The sequence below is a fragment of the Spermophilus citellus genome (assembly GCF_964194105.1).
Source record: "Spermophilus citellus genome assembly, chromosome: 5".
Classification (NCBI taxonomy): Eukaryota; Metazoa; Chordata; class Mammalia; order Rodentia; family Sciuridae; genus Spermophilus; species Spermophilus citellus.
Window position 1 is genome coordinate 89,212,687 of NC_138186.1, and position 13,312 is coordinate 89,225,998.

At 35.8% G+C, this 13,312-nt stretch overlaps 2 protein-coding genes across 7 annotated transcripts in view; one reads left to right on the forward strand and one right to left on the reverse strand.

Moving 5' to 3' along the window:
- Window positions 1-10,557, reverse strand: part of HMGN3 (high mobility group nucleosomal binding domain 3) — a 31,222-nt gene extending 20,665 nt beyond the window's left edge. For 4 of the 5 annotated variants that reach the window (XM_081294449.1, XM_081294447.1, XM_081294446.1 and 1 more), the window contains exon 1: window positions 10,362-10,515. In XM_081294449.1, the coding sequence (XP_081150575.1) occupies window positions 10,362-10,376 (15 nt within the window). In that variant the 5' untranslated portion in view covers window positions 10,377-10,515. Of the gene's footprint in view, window positions 1-10,361 lie in introns of all 5 variants that reach the window. The other variant, XM_081294450.1, reaches the window with a different exon arrangement.
- LOC308649095 (uncharacterized protein) overlaps window positions 9,372-13,312 on the forward strand; it is a 164,376-nt gene continuing 160,435 nt past the window's right edge. The window contains exon 1 of one of the 2 annotated variants that reach the window (XR_014021995.1): window positions 9,372-10,350. Coding sequence is in view for 1 of the 2 variants with exons in the window: in XM_081294445.1 (XP_081150571.1) it covers window positions 9,447-9,738 (292 nt within the window). In the remaining variant the exon portion in view is untranslated. The remainder of the gene's footprint in view (window positions 10,351-13,312) is intronic. The other variant, XM_081294445.1, reaches the window with a different exon arrangement.

Here is a 13,312-nt window from a genome sequence, read left to right on the forward strand (position 1 = left end):
ATTAATCCAAGGTTATTTTCCCGCAAGTGGGGTATTACCCATGAAAATCTCATGAGGTTTTTTCAAATAACAGGTTCCCTTAAATTAAAATATCCTATGACATATGAAACACTGGAAATTTTACTCAAAGCCACAAGGATCATATGTTAAATGTTGGTATGATTGGTTTTCATTCATCCTGCAGCTCTATGTTTGGAATCCCTTGATGAGCATTGCTTTTTAAAATAATCTTTAAATAACCAATAGTTGGAATTGAGAGGTCACTTTAACTGTATTAATGATCAAACCTGTATAAAATTTCCTTTGCTATTTCCTCCCTGGTTTGGCTAATCAATTTCACAGGTAACTTCTATTAAACTATACTGCATTAATAACAAGGTCACTGAAGGCTACTATGTCTTCCATAAATATTTTGTTATTCAATTTAAAAATAACTGAGCAAGCTTTGGATGAACTGTAATGAGGGATACTTGGAAAATATTTCACTTATAATCAAATATAAAAGGTAACTAAAAATAAATTCATGTTCAAGTATGTTCAATACAATTTTATTAATGTAAATATACATAATTCAATAATGGAGGTATACCTGTACTATGAAATAAATAATTTAAAGTAATCTACATCTCTTTAGTCTGAGGTGACTCCTTCACCTAAGGTATCTTTTCCATGTGTTACTTTTTTTATGGGTGAGATCATGGAGAAAGCATCCAGCTGGATCAGAAAACTGAATTCCAGTCTGGCTCACAATTGACTTCAGTGGGCCTGAGTTTCTTCACCAGTAAAACTTGAAAGGAGGGACCTGAAGATCTCACTCATTCATTGTAACTGCTTACATGCTTGTATTTACAACACAACAGAAGTGTACAGTGTATTTTGGGAATGTCAGACAGTGGGATCTTGGGAAAAGTTCAGGGAAGGAGTGCCGAAGAATAACAGTATTAAACATATATAAATATTGGACTTAGATGTAGGGCAATGATCAAGTGATTTAATTCTTACCACAATCCTACATTGCTGGTGAGTACAAGAGGATGATTCAGACTAAGGTAGGCTGCCTCAAAGTTCATACCTTTAATAGTACACCACTCAAAGTGACTTGTGCTGGCATTACCAATTTCTAAAATGGCCTCAGATTTGGGATGCTAAATAGGAAGAATTTCCACTTTGGGAAACATCTTAATCTGTATCCTTGTCCAAGGAGCACATGATATATACTTTAAAATATACACTTTAAAAAATTATGTCTATAATTAATCAATTGGTAATCCAGAACACTGGAATAAAAATTCATGTAATTCTATGTATAACAGACTTTCATAGCTATTAAGCTTTGATTCTTATTTGCTGAGTTCTGAAAACAAAAGCACTTGCTCATTTTTAAAATCCAATACCTAAGTAAGTAATGGCTGAATATGTTCATTACAATCTCTGACTAGAATGTATAATATGCAAGTGCATTCACATGTTCCTAGTTATAGAGGAAAAACCCTTATTATTATATACAACAAACAAGTAAGACATGGTTTATTGGAAAGAATAAAGCCACCAGTTCAGGATGAAATGTAAAGAAAACAAAGAGTTTTAGATTTTTAATATTAAAAAAAAATCAGTAGCTGAGTGAAGAAATATGTGTGTGTGTGTGTGTACATTATCTTGTATATAATCCCAGAGACCATTAGTTACTGAAATGCTGGGAGACTTAATGTGCCTTCCTACCAAGCACAGGCCTAGACTGAGGCCAGCCTTCAGATAAGGCTACAGATGTTGATGACTTGTTGGGTAATGTCCTATAACTGGGGTCTGGAAGGAATGGCATCAGCCTATGTCTTAGTAAAGGGTAACATTTTTAAACAAATGATGCAATATTTATATCACTCTTGATTCTACCTTCTTTCATTCTTTAGGAATCTTAGTTTAAATAAAAATATATGAAGCTGTTAGAAATAAACATGTATGGGAAGTATTATGGTATTATGATTAAAAGCAAATTCTTGAGTAAAATAGGCTTGAATCAGAATGCTGCTTTGCTTTACTCCCAAACTGTGTGGCCCAAGGAAACTTCCTAATCTCACTAAATCCCAGTATTCTCTCCTGTGTGTGAGAAAGGCTGAAGGGCTCACTGATTAAGATCAAAGGATCTGTCTGACATAATTTTCCCATGTACATACATGAAAACAACATAGTGAATCCCATCACCATGTACATCCATAAGAATGGGACTCTAAATAGAATAAGATATATCCTATGCTTGTATAATTATAACAAAATGGATTCCTCTGTCATGTATAACTAAAAAGAATCAATTTTTTTTTTCCTTAAAAAAGACCAAGGGCTCCAAACCAGACTTCTAGAAGTGAAATTCCAGCTCTACAGGGCCTTGGGGAAATGTGTTAGTGTCTAGGTGTCTCAACTTCCTCATTTGTAAAATGGAACTAAGAACAGAGAGTCCACATCTTACTGAGTGGTTGGGAGACTGTTTACTAATACAGTGTGAAAAACGGTGCCTGACTCATAGAAAGTCCCCTGAATACTAGATAGTCATAATAAATAAGGCTTCTCTGTGAGATGAGGACAGCCTCACAGAACTATTGTGAGAACATTGCAAAATTATACTATAATACTTCCTGTACAAGCTTATTTCTAATAATTTCACATAACGTCATTGAACCAAGGTACTTAATGAGTATAAAGCACATAGCTCAGAACTGTTAAAACAGACATTCAATGATGGTAGCTATTTTAAATTTTAAAATAATAAATACATTTCTGTTGATTACTGATACAAATTCCTTTTAACATATTAAAATTTGAAACCAACTTTGAAACTTAAAATTAATCTCTGTTTCCCTACTTCTGAAAATGCTTACTGTTTGTTTTGTGTGACTGAACATGCATTTGCCTTGGGCACATCTAACTGGCTCTGTTTTTGGACATGCCCACAAGATATAAGACTACTGGACTCAATACCTACCTCGATCAACAACCAGTAGGTGATATGACTGAATTCTTCAATAAGACAGTGAAATGTACAATAAATAAGCAGTCAGTGAAAAAGAAATTCAACATTTTGATTTGGTTTATCTCCAACTCTGATTTTTAAATTACTCAGGAGACTAACATCATATTTCAACATACTAGGTACTGTGAAAGCAGACAGCTTAAATGGTATTTATTTCAGTCACCATTTCCAAATTGTACCCTGCAGAAAAGTGGAATATATTTAACTTTGGTGTAAACAAAAGCAGCGTTTTAGGGGGAAAATATAGGAAAAGAGGATTACTTAACTGATTTGCCAAGGGAATCTTAATGTTATATGGAGATATTTTTAAACATTTTTTTTCTGTGAGAAAAATCAACCAAGTAAATATGCACAAGATTAAAGCTTATGTTCTTTCAAAAGCACTACATTTGTTATTTGGCCCTTGAATATCTACTTCCAGAACTACAGTTAATTAGGCATCCAGGATGAGGTCTACTTGTTCCCCATCCACTGTATGTGTCACGTGTCCTCCTATAAAACGAAGCTTAAGGTTTATTACAAGCTTATTATTTCATTGTGGCTCTCTTACTAATTAAAAATATCATCATCACAATAATGAGTATTCATTGACTGCTTTACCCTTGCCAGCCATGGTGCTAAGTACTTTATATTCACCATCTCATTTAGCTCCTACAACAACTCAATGAGGTAGAACATATTATTACCCTGAGAAACTGAGTCCTAGAGAATTAGGATCATAGGAGTTTAAGGAAAGGCCAAGTAAGCTGCCCCAAATCATATAGCTGCTAAATGGTGACTGCTAGAACCACACTGGACTTTTTTTTTTTTCCAAAAAGCATATGAAATATTTAACTACTCTCTACTTAATTACTTTCTCCCCTTGAAAACAATTCTTTGATCTACTCACTCAACAAATACAGCACCTCTGGTAGGTGTTATGGGGAATAAAAGAAAGATCAGAACCAATAAAGACTTCATGGTCAAGTCAAATTAGGAGGATTACAATACAGATTCATTCAGAAATAGGTAATTGATCAAATAACTTGTGCTGATTTAGAAACATGGTGCCAGACAACAACCTTTAAAAATCAGAGGTTGAGATTTATGTGGTGTATTCATACATGAACATAGGAAAGTTATGTCAGATTCATTCCACTGTCTTTCCTATTCCTATCCTCCTCCTTTCCCTTCAATCCTCTTTGTCTAATCTCAATATAACGTATATTCACAAGGATGGGGATCCTAATTAGAATAATATATATTCCATGCTTGTATAAAAACATCAAAATAGATTCTGGGCACTGCTAAAAAATGTTAAAAGCCACAACCTCAACCCTTTAATTAAACAATTCTTTGTTAGTATTTCTTCTCTGGACATTCAGGTTGGCCAAACCTTTGGATGCTCAAAGCTCATAACTTTCCTCATGGCTAATTATCACTTTTTGCCATGAATTGTAAATATTTATATGTATGTCTGTTTTACCTACCCTGTGAGACTGAAAGATCCTTAATGACAAGGACTTTAACTGATTCACTCTTAAAAGGGTTGAAAAAAACAATACTTCTTCATTTAATTTCCCAAGGTGGTGTACCTTGCATAAAGGTGATGCTCAATGAATATATGTTTAACATGGAGTGGATTGAATGAAGGAAATGTACAGCCCTGACATTTTTGAGCCTTTACTCAAATATAGGTTTCATATCAATATTTAACTAAACTGAACTCAGAAAGAATTTAAGGATGGCAGGCCCATTCATATTCAGATTGGGAGACCTGCCACTAGGAAGGCAATTCTCCTCGAATTAATTTATAGATTCAAATCTATCTATATCAAAATTATGGTGAGTTTTTGTGTAGAAATTTATAAGCTGACTTTAAATTTTATATGGAAACACAAAGAACCTAATTTTTAAAAGTGGAGGGCTGGCACTATCAGATTTAAAATCTTGTTACAAAATCATAGAAAACAAGTTTTTGTGTAAGGACAGAATTAAGGTAATGGAACATAATTGAGAACCCAGAAATAAAGCTTTACATTTACAATGCACTAAGTTTTGACAAAAGTGCCTAGGCAATTCAGTGCAGAAAGGATGATCTTTTCTATAATGGTGCTGAAATAACTTGCATGTGAAAATAAAGAAAAAAGAAAAGCAGAATTTACATCCTTATCTCCTATGTAAAATTAGCCAAAATGTATAATACAGCTAAATATAACATTTAGATCTATAAAGCTTCTGTTTTTATAGAAGTAAAAATTTATTACATATGACACTAAATGAACTACATAAAAGTTTAAGACTTTTGTTCTCAAAAGGCACCAATAAAAAAAAATTAAAGGCAAAAACTGAAAGAAAATAATCTACAAATCATACATATGATGAAGAACTTATATATAAAATATATAAAGAACACTTACAATTCTTTAATAAGATAAACAACCCAGATTAAAAGTGAGCAAAAGTTATGTGAACGGACATTTATTTAAAAAATACATATAATGCTAGTTAACATATGAAAAGGTGCTCATTATCATTAGTTATTACGGAAATTAAATAGAATTTATTAGAATGTCTATGAGCAAAAAACACCTTACTATACCCGGTATAAACAAGGAGGTGGACAAATTGGAATCCTCATGCCCTTTGGAAAACAGTCTGGAAGTTTCTTGAAATGTTAAACATAGATTTTTCACATCACCTACCAGTTCTACTTTTCAGAATCTTCAATGAAAATATATATCCATGGAATTAAACACAAATATTCATCACAGAATTATTTATAATAACTGGAAGTTGAAACAATCCAATGTCCATCAACTTGTAAAAAGATAAACAAAAAGTAGTACATCCATAGATGGAATATTATTAGATAATAAAAAGAATGAAGCATCGATACCTGCTACCACATATATGAACATCAAAACCAATATGCAGAGTGAAAGAAATCAGAAACAAAAGACTACATGGTGTATGATTCTTTTTATATAAAATTCCCAGAGAAGGCAAATCTAGAGATAAAAAAAAGTATATCAGTGACTGTGCGGGGTTGAGATGGAAATAGAGATTGGATGCAAACAATATAAGGAACTTTTCTGAGGTTATGGAAAAGCTATTAAACCGGATAAAGGGAATGGTTGAACAACTCTCTAATTTACTAAAAATCACCAAATTGTACATTTTCAATGGATGAATGGACTTTATAGTAAGCAGGTCATCTTCAATAAGTTATTTTTATTTATTTATTTTTTAAAGGAAATTTAACTCTCATCCACATTCCTTGAGAGTGCACTGGACTGTGATACTTTCAATCTTTTTTAACCAGATTTTTTTTAAAAAACTCATCATTATTAATAATGTACATATTTTGACTTCTAGTAAAACTAAACATTTTCATCTACTTGGGTATTATTTTTCCAATAAGGATATCCATCTTTTCCATAAAGACATATAAGACTCTTACCTTCTTAAAATAGCAAAACGTTTTCAGTGATATCCAGCACAAATACTTTTCCCATCTTTTCATAAAATTTAAAACTTTGGGTTTTTTTCTATATTGAACCATTTATTTTTATCTAGCTAAATGTGTGTGTGTGTGTGTGTGTGTGTGTGTGTGTATTCATTTATGGTTTCTGTGTTTGCTATTATAACAAATGATATTCTATTGAAAGATTATCAGAAATCTTGAGCATTGTTAATTAAGCATTTCCTATGCCAACCGCAATGCTAATGGGCCTCTCCATTTGGAAAAAAAAGATAAAAATCCAACTTAAAATTTCAAAGTCAGGTGTCAACAGACTCTTTTCTTCCTTTAGCCCTTCAATGGAAAGAGACCACTGCTTGCCTGACAAATTCATAAATTGCTTCAATAGAGAATTTACAATGTTGAATACTAGACACAAAAGTTGTAGGGATGAGGAACTAGAAAAATAAAAAGGATGTGAAAATGTGTTTGCTCTTGCTAATCATGCCAGAACTGTGATTCTAGGCCTTGCTAGCTCATGCCTCTTTTTAGAACATCAGATCATCACTTAATGACATGACCACTGCAAGCATTTGTGGATGTTTGATCAGAATAGCCTAGAACTCAGTTACTCACTGTCCCACCGCCAGTCCCCCGAAGTCCATGAATGTTATATTTCCCCTGCTCTTTCACTCATTCATCACCCATTAAGTAAAACAGGAAACTCAACTTGATTTAAATCTTACAAACTCAGACACAGGTCACATTGTTAAGTGCTATCTTGCTTAAAAAAATAACACAGTGGTCATAATTTTTTTTTATTAATGTTGCTGTGACTATTATCCACAAATATATACATAAAACTTACATTTAATAAGACCATTTTATATTACATGCAGATGATATTATGGCCTAAAAGTTGTGTAACTGAGACCTAGTCATATAAAGATACAATCAGAAGGGGCATTCGAATGCCTGATAACAGGAAAGGACTCTGATTTTGTCTTTGTGTATTTGAGTCCTATCCACATTTTCAAGACCAGTCCAAATTCAGTTTTGTTTTCTTATCTATGGTAGAGCCTTTGAAATCTTACTAAACATTCTGCAACATATGCATGGACTAAATGTTGTTGAACTGTTTTGTGCCTGCTAGTCTTATTCCTTCATTAAATTAAACATAAGCTCCAAGAGAGCAAACTGCATGTCCTTAACAACATTAAAATAGTACTAGGACTCCAGATCTTTTCATTGACTTTACTAGTACCACTTCTTGTTCTGCAGGACAGCTTAGAATGAAGTTCATTAAATAACATTTCTTGATTTCAAGGTAAAGAGATACAAGGAACTAAGATGGCAAAAATGTATTGCCATGGGGGCACTTTTGAAGCTGATTATAATGTAGAATTGGCAGTTGTTCAGGCAAAGAAAATATTGTGAAGTAGTACGTAAATGCTTTGGCAGTTATCCAACTGTACAGATCTCCAAGAGCTATGCATGGATCATCTCCAGTTCTCTTCCTCCTTCTTTTTTTCCCCTTATATGGAGGTAGGCTTTACCTATTGACAGTGGTTGCCAATGTAAGTTCCATGAACTCCAGGATTCCATGGGATAGCTCTAAGGTTTGACTGATAGAGATGGGATGGCCCTGACAGCCAAGTTTAATCTGTGGTTACCTCAGCTCAGGTATCAACCCAGGTTTTTGAGCTCTAGGTATAAATAAAAAACCCTTCCCATTAATAAAGGAGAGTTTTCCATCTCTAAAAAACTTTCAGATGTCCTAAAGAACCACATATAGGTGCCTGTATACAGATTTGCCCCTAGACATAGAACTGTTGGTTAGCTCATTCATAGGAGTTCTTTCTTGCCTTCCAAAACCAGTTGTTCTACTGCTCTTCTTTTGCTCCCTTCTGTCGTGGGCAGTGACATAAAGTCAGGGTGATGGTTTTAACAGCTCTGGTTCTTGAACAAGGTAAAGTTCCAAAGTTTGGGTTTATTGTACATAGATGCACATCTAACCTGCTGTTTATCTAAACATTTGTTATAATTCCCAGGGAACAAGATGGCTCCAATTTACTTTATAATTCATTTCTTGATTATTTCATTGTGTTCCACTAAAAGTCCAAACCCATCATTAACCCTCAGATAAATGTTGAAAATGGTAACATCAGTTTAATATACTCGTTTTAGTACAGTAGCACTAAAAAATAAATACTTTTATAAAAATTAAATTTAAATAATGAGTCCTAAATACTAATATTCTTAAAATACCATCCATCTTCTTAAGCTAGAAGTCCCTTTAGATTTCCTAAATTCCTCTTGTCCCACCTATCACTAAATGAAGAGTAAATAATGGTCGGGTGTAAGGACTGTGGGATTTACAGCAATTTGATTCCATCTTTGCTATTACCTATGGGTTGGTGAGAGGTTGGGTAATTTATGTCTTAAGTACAGTTCAGTGAGGTTAATACCTGCTCAAAGAGTTCTGAGATTCAATGAGATAATGCAAGTCAAAAGCATGAGGCACAGAGTATTTCACACGGAACTCTTCAAGAATTTTTTTAAAAATTGCTTGAATTATTATTATTTTTTTTTTTAAAAAAAAGAGGAGTAGGAGACATGTCTACTCCAAATTCTCGGTGATAACAAATAAGAATGTAAAAGATTCTGGATTTTAAAAGGTCCAGTATTTTAAAATAGTTCATTCTCTCTCCCCTCTCTCTCTCTCTCTCTCTCTCTCTCTCTCTCTCTCTCACCTCCCTTCCTCCCTTCCTCCTTCCCTCCCCCACACCCAGTCCACAGTCTTTAATTAATAAGGTAGTTTATTATTTGTAATTTTACTTCAAGTTTAATAGTCACACTATTGATTTGTTGGAAACCCTGGGGCACTTTGGTTGGAAGGTGCAAAGCATTTTCTTAGTAACCATCGGGTCACACACCAGCTTCCCCAGGAAGGTAGAAAGATTTCCTTCCCTTACTGGAACAATGTCAAGTCGCATCCCGACCCCGAAGGAAGTATGTGGCCCCACGCGTGGTACTTGGTGTAAGAGGCCTGAGCGGAAAGGAACACAGTGCGTGAGGGCACACAGTCCTCAAGAAGCCGGGGAAGTCTCAAATGACCCCGCTTCCTTCAGTGCACCGACGAGCGCTAGAACGAACCAGTGTGAGTTCAGAGACAACCCGGTGGCCCCTGACCTTGGACCAGCCACGCCAGGCGTCCGCGGCACGTTTAGATCGTTCACGCTGCCAACTCCGCGGCTCTCACAGCGAACTACTAGTACGTCCAGGCCGCCGGGGCCCCGCCTGCGCAGTCCCCAGCCCTGATTGACACCAGAGTTGGTACATACGGGTCTACAGCTGAGGAGAGCAGGGGGTGGGCGCTATTTTAAACATGGCTTTCCCTCTTAGCCTCAGAGCCACCGCGGCACAGTGGGCACGGCCCATACGGGGACAATCTCAACATCTGCCCGATTTTATTTATTTATTTTCGATTTCTTAATGCTCGTAGTTTTTTCCTCTTCTCGTTGATTTCTCTTTCACACTAATCACAACCTGGAGTTTGTAAAGAGGAAAACTCTTCTCCTACAAGGGGAAATAGAAATCTCTTTTGCTGCTTTTTCTGGAAGTGCAAACCATTCTAGTGAGAATGAGTTCGTAAAGAGGGGAAGCCGCGTCGCTGGAGAGAAAGTAACATTCAGAGATCCATGGGGACAGAAGGTGGGAGAGAAGAAGAGAGAGAGAGTAATGCCTGCAACAGGCATCTGAAAACAAGTGTGGAGCAGTAAAGAGATCCCCAATTTCCGAGTTACTACTGCGCGAATTCAGCGCGTCCATGGCAAAGACAGGATTTGCTGTAAGCGCAACTGAAGGCCTATGAAAATCTTTTTAGGTAAGACTTACCTTTCTCTTCGGCATAATGACTATATTGGTGCAGCAAAAAAAAGTAATGCAACGGGCTGGATCTGCTGGCACCGCGGTTGGATGCTGCCTCTGCCGCTGCAGCTGTTCACGCGCAGGGCACAACGTAGCCCGGCCTCTCCGACCTGCACCTCCGCGGCTCCCTCCCGAGGCCTTCCACTCTCTCGCTTCCCGTTCCTCCAATGAGAGATTCCCCCAGCCGGCCGCGAGGCCCCATTGGCTGAGGCAACGTTCTAAATTCCACGAGGGCACGCCCACCTCCGCGCGCACTGTACGCGCTGTTGTAGTTTCCACTTCGCTGAAAAATCTGCCTGGCGACTGAGCATGCCCAGTTCAACTAGTAGCCTTCGGGCCACACAATCCTGGAGTTTTATTGTTTTGCCGCTTCTTTGGATTGTATCAATTAGAACGGTATGCATCTTTATAGAAGAAAAAAAATGTACGGATGGACGCATTAACTTGACAATATAAATATATACCCAGCAGGTAGTTTACTTATTTCTTACCCAAAAAAGCTTGTGATGAATGTTGAAAAGATGGAGACTAGTAAAGGTTAGGAAGGTGCTCACTTTTACAAGTGTCTTGCAATCTTTGAGGATCTCAGTTTCCCCCGCTACGAATCTAGAAACAGGAATCCCTAAACTTGCTTAGCTCTTATTTTCTAAAATCCATGATTACAAGTTACCCACTAATATTTTCTAAAGTCCATGATTACAAGTTACCCACTAATTCGGCCAACCTCAAGCTAGGTGTGAAGATGATTAGAATATGTTTTCTATGGAAATAACAACCAGGGCGAAAATGAACAAGCTTAGAAATATTTGAAACACATGTTTAAATGACACCTATCATGTCATATTTTGTGCATAGTTTAATGTTTCTCGAAGTTCTGCAGTGCATTGAACAGGCATTTCAAAAATACTTATGACTTTATTTTATAAGAGTAATTTTACCCTGGTAACAAAACCAGTGAAAAAACTCAAAAGAAAAGAAAATTATAGACCAATATGCTTCGTAAACATAGTAGTGAACAAAATTTTAATAAATCAAACTCAACCTTTGAAGAATAATATGTGACCAGTGTTTAGCCTGAGGATACAAATTTAAGATCAACTAATGTAGTTCACCATAATAATGTAATAAAAGAAAAATATGATCATTTCAACAAATGCAGTAAAAGTGCCAATGAATGGTTAAGCAAATTGTGATAAATGCATACAAGGGAATACTACTGAGCAATAAAAAGAAACAAATGGTCCTACATGGATAAACAACAAAAATGCTAGGTGATAGAAGCCAAATACACAAGACCATACTGAATGATTTCATTCATAAAAAAATTATTGAAAAACAAAATTAGGCAAGTTTGGTTTCAGAATCATCTTAGAAGGCAAAGTTCACATCATAGGAAAATGTACTGAAGCCTTAAACTACAAATATGACCAAATCCAATTTGGTCACATGGAGGCTGTAAATGCAATCAAGCAATACATTTTAATACCTTACTTTTTATTTCTTAATTTTCAGAATAAATGAATTGATATTCTTTCAAACTCTAGAATGGATTGATGAGTTTCTTTTTGGAATATCTTTATAAACTTATGGTATGTTTTCAGTCTTTTGCTATTATTATTCGGCATGCTTCAATCTACTGCTATCATTATTATTTTTAATTGCTCCTATTGACTTATTTATGGTCAATAAGTCTTTGCAAATTAGTGTCTTTATCATTTTGTCCTGACACCGATTGTCTTTGGTAGATTCCTTGCTCTTTGGCATTCAGTGGAAGACAATATACTTGAAAGAACAAAGATAAAACCTATTCATTGCTTTAGAGCTTCATAAAAATGTAGAGATTAATAAATTTACCATTAAAATAATATGATGAAGATGTCTTATTTTAAAGTTAATTTGCCAACAGTGATAGTTCAAAAAAAGTCAGGGAAGGGGCTGAGGATGTGGCTCAAGCGGTAGCGCGCTCGCCTGGCATGCGTGCGGCCAGGGTTCAATCCTCAGCACCACATACAAAGATGTTGTGTCTGCCAAAAACTAAAAAATAAATATTAAAATTCTCTCTCTCTTAAAAAAAAAGTCAGGGAAGACACACACACACACACACACACACACACACACACACACCCCAAAGGTGCTTAACCACTGAGCCACATCCCCAGCCCTTTTTATTTTTATATTTTTATTTTGAGACAGTGTCTCACTAAGTCACTTAGGGTTTTGCTAAGTTGCTGAAGCTTCAGGCTGGCCTTAAATTTGCAATCCTCCAGCCTTAGCCTCTCCAGCTACTGGGATTACTCCAGCCTTAACCTCTCCAGCTACCAGGATTATAGGCATACACACTGGCCTGGGAAGATATTTTTAATATGATGTATGGGAAAGATGCTGGGTAGCACTTGAGATCTGGGTTGAATTGTTTTTCTTTATGAAAATTTAAAGGTGTCAGAAGAAAGCTTTAGTCTTTAGTCTTTTGGGCTAAGAATCACAAAATTGTTTTCTTTAGTTGATATCTTGCAAGGACAAACGCTCAGTTAACAACAGCAAACAAAATTGCGATTATTTTAAATGCACCTAATAAAATGATTGTAATGAAATCGAAGCTTGCTAGCTGGAAAAAGAAAGTTGATTGCAGAAGAACCTTGAGTCATTTGAGCCTTTTAGCTCATTTACAAATACTGAAACTAACAACTTTGGTTGAAAAATACAAAGGGTTATCTGTCCTTTGATGTGGATTGCACCTGACTGAGTGGGACTGGAGGAGGGAGTGTTCTCCCTTGTTCCTTTAGTAGCCTTCAAGATCTGGGAAAATCAACACTGATCTCCACTGGCAACACTGGAAGTTAGAAGAATAGGCAAAAAGAATGATCAGTAGGTAGCTAGAATTCCAGTTTAAGAGATAAAGACACCTGGGCAGAAATGAG